The sequence below is a fragment of the Lytechinus variegatus genome, chromosome 15 (genome assembly GCF_018143015.1).
Source record: "Lytechinus variegatus isolate NC3 chromosome 15, Lvar_3.0, whole genome shotgun sequence".
NCBI classification, from domain to species: domain Eukaryota; kingdom Metazoa; phylum Echinodermata; class Echinoidea; order Temnopleuroida; family Toxopneustidae; genus Lytechinus; species Lytechinus variegatus.
This window is the reverse complement of record NC_054754.1, coordinates 27,145,685-27,152,561: the sequence shown is the minus strand read 5'-3', so window position 1 is coordinate 27,152,561 and position 6,877 is coordinate 27,145,685. Positions and strand designations below refer to the sequence as shown.

The 6,877-nt window shown below is 35.8% G+C and overlaps 1 protein-coding gene across 1 annotated transcript in view; it reads left to right on the top strand.

Annotated features, from left to right (window-relative positions):
• The first annotated feature begins 512 nt into the window (after window positions 1–512).
• The window catches only part of LOC121428529 (laminin subunit gamma-1-like), a 57,256-nt gene continuing 50,891 nt past the window's right edge, over window positions 513–6,877 (top strand). Inside the window, exons 1-2 of the mRNA XM_041625216.1 lie at window positions 513–805; window positions 3,421–3,551. Of these exons, the coding sequence (XP_041481150.1) occupies window positions 3,451–3,551 (101 nt within the window). The 5' untranslated portion in view covers window positions 513–805; window positions 3,421–3,450. The remainder of the gene's footprint in view (window positions 806–3,420; window positions 3,552–6,877) is intronic.

The following is a 6,877-nucleotide window of genomic DNA, read 5'->3' as shown; positions in this document are numbered from 1 at the left end:
GTCTTTGAAATCATGATTCCGAGGACAGTTTAAACGACAGAATGGTGCATTTGTAAATGCAATCAGCTCAAAGTGTACGACCTTGATCATTGCGAATGCGACATTGAACACAACTGAGTTTTTAAACGTCTTTAATATTGCTCTCGCAGTGGATTCCTACACAAACAGGTGCCAGAACTGATCTTCCTTGTGATGAGTCAAATTGCGCTCTAATGCTGTGCTAACGAAAGCGGGAAATTTAAAGACGATCAACATATAAAGTGGTTTTATATTTTTGACACTAAACAGTGCACCACTGATTGTGTTTGCGTCCGGTATTTTGTAATTGAGTTTTCAATCATGATTCATGTTGCTGTTCAAATTTGAACATTGACATTGAAAACACCCTATGAAAATCAAATCTTCATAAAAACTTAAAAAGGGTTTGTAAGATATAGAAGGGCTTCATTAAATCTGATATGCACTTGTTTAATCATGAATTCATTTCTGTTTTTCTTTTGTAGGTAAATCTTTTGAGATCACGTATATTCGCCTGAAATTTTACTCACCGCGGCCGGAAAGTTTTGCAATCTACAAGCGTACGTGTCAAGATTGTCCTTGGATACCGTATCAGTATTACAGTGGCTCTTGTCGGTCAACGTACAACCTCCCTGACAGTGAATATGTCAGCTATGCTGATGAAACGTTGGCTCTCTGTACCAGTGAATTCAGTGACATCTCACCACTTACAGGAGGAAATATTGCTTTCAGTACGCTTGAAAATAGACCGAGTGCAAGGAATTTTGATAACAGTGCTGTTTTGCAGGTAAGTTCTATCTCCCATAATCGATCTGTGTAAGAAAGATTAACATTTAGGAGCTAAACTGATATATGACTAGATAATTGATGATATCATTGTAGAATCCACTTTTTGCTCAAACTGTAAAAATTGGAATAGCAAAGTTTAAGGTTAGGTCTTCTTGTTTAGGTTTACATTCACAACTTGTATATTTAGCTCTACTATGTTCTTGGTTAAAACAGACTAGTTGTATACTTATGAACAGTTGTTGAGCTTAGTAACACAAGTGTAAAGAGACTGCTACTGTCAGGATGGACGCTGCTTTTGCCAGAACTGTCATCCAAGCCTGTTAGGGACGGCAGTTGAGGACACCAGACAGACTGGGTGGAATGGTAACATGCTTATCTCCTGTTTTAATGTCATCTGTCAATGGGCGGAGATTTAACTCTTCATCAGCCGTGAGGGCTGTGTGGTGTGCCCTTTGAACTTGAGGATTGACTTCATTGGTTGCACTTTGACAACTCCTGTGCAGTCAGGTCGGGACTGAGGAATGGACAGAGGGGTGGGCAGAGATGGATAGAAATGGGCAATTATGGGAGACAGTAGGTGATGGGAAAAGGAGGGGAGGGGTGGATGAGATGGATGATTAGATAGATTAGATAGATAGAGAGATTAGATAGATAGATAGATAGATGGAGATAGATAGATAGAGGCCTACAGTGTCTACTAATAGATATGTAGACAAATAGATGGATGGATAGATAGACAGGCAGTCAGGCAAACAGATGATGGATGGATGAATAGAAATATGGATAGAAAGATGGATAGATAGATAATTAGATAGACAGGTGGATAGATAATTAGATAAATAAATGTAGAGAGAAAACAATTAGGAGACAAAGAAACATCGATGTGATTGTTTTTAGTTGGATGCTCAGAGTTACATAAACCAACTGGCTACTTACATCGTCATGTGCATGTTACCTGGTTAAACAGAGATTCAAAAGTGTGTCAATCCTTTGGAAACCTCACCTTACCATCACAGACTTGCATGAGGCCAATACCATGCACTTGTAGGATACCTACAGTGCAAACTCTGACAGAATTCAAAGCTATGCGGTGAGCCACTTTATGAGCTGAGAGAACGGGCAAGTTCGTAACCGTAGCAACTGCACATAAAGTCAGTTTCGTATGGTTTGCCTACCTCGGGCTCCGCATGTGGTCCAATCAAGCAGAGAGAAAGAAACGTCTCGTAATTCATTACCACTCCACACCCTATTTAGGTCGTATATTTGATGAGAGGTCAGATGTCGCCTTGAAGCCGAAAATATGGTTTGGTTCACTGGCATCTGTTACAAGTTGAACTGGAAGTTTCAGAACCAGTTGAGGATGCAGCCTACAGTTGACAATATACATTTTAGAAACCAAGTCATATATTCTATTTCAGAGTGGCAACAGGTTACAAAATTGCAATTATTTGCAGTGTAATTAACGTCAGTGTGTTCCCAGTAGCAGGGGATGAAATTGTCATTTCTTAGATCAATTTTGAAACGGCAGTATATATGTTTTGCAATTTAAAAGTTATGAAAAGCTACCTATGAATACATTAAGTGCTTCTTTAAAAGGTAAAATAGGGGCCTATGTCATCATTATTTAGGCCTGCATGAGGTAGCAAAAAACAATGCTCAGGTCAAGGGTGGAACTCATGGTCCTTTCAACTTCTGAAATATGAACTCAGTTGGCTTGATTGGTTGTTCACATAGATTCCACTTACACATTCCATTTTAGAAATTTGTTACTTTTTGCACTTCCCCCCTGATATAATCGGATTCTTTCTTACGTACATTTCACTTAATTCACACGGAACTTGTTGTTATTAAAGGAGAAATATTGATTCAAACATATGGCCTTATTATATATCAATGGAAAGGTTTTTAGCACTTTTTAATTGGCGATATCCACCTTGTGTATTATTTTCGTTATTTTCAAATGACCTAATGATAATCCCCACATCATTACCTTTCCATTGATATATAATAAGGCCATATGTTTATAATCAATATATTTTTCCTTTAGATATGCCTTGCTAAGCATTTTCAGGATTTTAAGAACAACCTATATGAGAACAACAATTAGACACACTGTAGCATGTCTCTTCCTGTATTTCAAATTAATTGTTTTGAATCCCTGTTTATTATTGTTCGATATGGAGATTTCTCTTGTTCTTTTGTTTATTTCTGCATCTTTTTCCATTTTATGTTGCAAAAAGTTTTGCGTCAAAAAAAAAATCCAAGCCCAAATCCTTCATTCACACATTTTTTGGGGTGTAAAATCAAGTTGCATTCGATTTTAGAATTTGTGTATAATCCCTACAACTCTTTCTGCAATGGGCTTAGTGGGTATTTCATAAAGCTGCTCGTAAGTTACAACCATTGCTAATGAACACTTTTGTGTATACCATTACCACAAGAAAAGATCACCAGTCGCTCTTAAATTACGATCAGCTTTATGAAACAGCCTCCTGAATAGGTAACCTGCATATGCTTATTATGTTCCTTTCATTGATCAATAAAAGGTGATAACTACATATCTAAAAATAAATCATGATCATCACGTTTCATATTTTTTATATTCATTAACAGGATTGGGTAACAGCTACTGATATTCTGGTCATGCTGACGAGATTAAACACATTTGGAGATGAAGTTTTTAGGGTACCAAATGTTCTGCGATCATACTTCTACGCCATCACAGATTTCTCAATTGGTGGAAGGTAAGGATTTCATTTACTTTACATACGTAATATTGCACTTAACTTTTGAAATGGATTTTACAAAGAGGTCTTGGTTTTGGTTTGTTATGTCAAATTATTTATTATCATACTCATCCATTGTCAAAGATTCCTTGAATAGAACAACTAAACAATGTACATTTTAGATAAAAAAGATTCATTGAGCAAACCATATCATGTACCAACAAGCATATTAACAATTGATTTGTGGGTTATTGAAATCAATTTCAGTAACGTGTTGCAAATGAACCTGTGGTTGTAACAGTTTTGTGAAACCATCCCCAATGTTTTGAGTTTCAATGATTTATGTAGTTAAAGCTGCAGTGTTATTTTGTGCTTAGTCATTTCTTTAACTTTTACACATCATTTGGCAAGTTCCTGATGAAAAGAACTGTCAGTTTTTACAAAACTTACGGTTTTATGTACCAGACTTTGGCGCTCTGTTTAGAAATAACAAATTGCTAATGGCTCCCAGTCTACAGTCCACCCAGTCAAAGATAGATGGCTACATGACAAAGGACTGCAGATACATCCGAGCCTCAGACCAGTGATTCAAATATGAATGAGATACCCCGCTGGAATGAAAATTGAAATTTTGTCTCACAAAGTCAACATTATTGAAGAAATCAGATAGCTTGGTATCCATCCAACGAGCGAAACTGATGGGAGAGATTCTCACAAACTGGGTCACGTTAAACAAGATGAGCTTTGTGAGAAGGAGTGGAAAATGGAATGGAAGTAATGCTGCAAGTCTATTTTAGAACACATTGATCTAGCTGTGTGCTTTTTTAAGGGAAATCAAACTGATGATCAGGCTTTGGTTCATTTTCTTAGAATTTGTTGTACCTTTGAAATTCAAATCATTCATTTATACACTATAAAATCCTGTTTGAAACTTTAAGCATGTTTAAGCCTGTGTAACCTTTTTTTAAACAATTACAACTCATTGCTAGAGTGACAGGCTTAAACAATGTGCTATTTTTTTTTTTTACTGTGTAATGAAAATGATTTAGATAAAAGTATTAACCAGAGAACAATGACTTCAGGTTGTGTTCAAATATGTCTTGAGATTTTCTAAAATGTTTTAACTCTATGCTCTCTGAATTGAATTGAGTGCCTACATGTATATGGACCAGGTAATGTAAAGCTTGGTCATTGGTCTAGGTGCAAATTTCTATCAATGGCATTGATTATTCTATATGATCAATGTAAAAGTAGTCCCCACAATCAATTGGTAAGCTTTGCAGGACCATATTTTCTGTAATAAATAGAATATCGATACTCCTATGAATGTATTTCATCACATACTCATAGAGCAGGCTCCACTTGCCATGCATCTTTGAAGTGACACTACTTTGGTTCTCAAGTTCAACAACTGTGGAGATTTTGTGAATGTGCCAACTATTTTGGCATGCACCTGTAGGCGAAAAGTGATGTTGCTTGTCCTGATCTTGAACCAAGCCTGAATGTGTTTTTGAAAATTTGTTTTGGAAGTAGTTAGTGGATAGTCTACTGTCCAGATTATTGCAGACCCCTAAATGTGCACCCTTTCCTTCCCGTCTCTGCTTATTAATTTTGTGTACATGTTCTCCGAAGATCTTATTTGTAAAAGGCTGAATTGCACAACTACAATAGCTTATCCAAACATTTACTTTGTCACCTAATGGCCTAGTTCACACTTGTGACTTCATGCCTTTTTACCTTTATAGTAATGTCAACATTGATCTCTGCGCAATAATAGAATTATGTGTGAATGGGAACTTCAAGGCTTAATCAAATGTGGGCTAAGTGCCTACACATAATTATTGGATCTTTGAAAAGACAGTTTAATTTGATACCCAACCGTGATCTCTTAACTTAAGTCTCCCAGCAAAACTCAAATTTGTACTATCCTGTCTATAAAAAAAAGTTGTAAAGAAAACAAATGGGCAATTCCATGGAAAATGTTCACTTTAGAGAAAAAATGAAGTTTAAGATTTCACTTAAGCAGTCAAATTTTCTTAAAAAGTAATCTATAAAGTACCTATTTCCAATAGAATAATCGCAATATTGATAAAATTTGGTAGTTTTTTCCATCATCAAAAAAATAGAATAGTAAATTGCAAAATGTAAAAAATGTGGCTATTTTTAAACAATTCATCTTTCCCGTCTCTACTAAAAGCAAACAAGGTCCCAGAGGTCTCTTTAAACTTTTGAATAGTTGATTAATGTTTAAATCAACAGAAAATCATAGTTAAATTTTATGCCATTCATCAATTTTAGAGAAATCTGTCTTCAGATTTGTGTGATTTCTTTACCATTATCAGTGTCATGTCCGTTACGTTTTTCACTTAAAGTTTTCAAAGCTTACAGGAAATTTGTCTAAAGGTACTGCTGATTCAGATTCTATGTTAGAATTAAACCCCCTAACATGTGTAGCAATAATTTTCCCTTACCACTTCTCATTTTTATAAAAATGGCGTAACGGACATGACAATTTGCGTAACGGACATGACGCCTTATATATGACAAAAGGCAGCATTCACAAACACAAAATATTAGGCTCAGTGTCACACACTGAGGTCAGTCTCAATTGCTTGAGGATAGCTGGATGTAATAACTCCTAGAATCTGCATGTCATTCAAGCCATTTTTAGAAAATAGTGAATGATGAAAGTTCAGCTCTTGTTCTGGTATATTTTTCTGAGAATTAACGGTATGCCACATAATATTAGGAAAGATGCAGCTAGATCTGGCAACATACTTAGATCACAATCTGCATCATTTGTGTTTGAACAATACAATTGATTATCTTAGGTGTTTGCACTGACAGTTTGGAGCATGATAAAACTTCAACTTGTGAATTCATTAGATCATTGATGATGATCAATCAACAACCAATGATCAATCACCAACCTCTACTTCTTCAGTGATGGCACGGGCTCACATTAAAAAAAAAGTTTGTATTCAGAATCAGATATCTGTGTTACATGGTGTAGCTCTATGAATCCATGAACCTACAGTGGCACTTCTTTGCAATATCACAAAGCAAAGGAGCTGTGAAAGGAATGTGGCGCGATCAATAAATTATGTCATCATAGTATTTTGGTCACCCATAATCACGATTTGAATGATGTATCTTCATTTGTACACAAGCAGCGCAGACAATGCAACGAAATTAGATACAGCGACATTTGTCAGCAAGTAAGATCGTAAGATTTAGAACATCCAAGATTTGATGAAAGGATGATTATACTCAGGATGATATATAATTCGAATGAAAAATTATTTCAGAAGCAATTTACAAACATTCCGATTGCCTTTCAACTC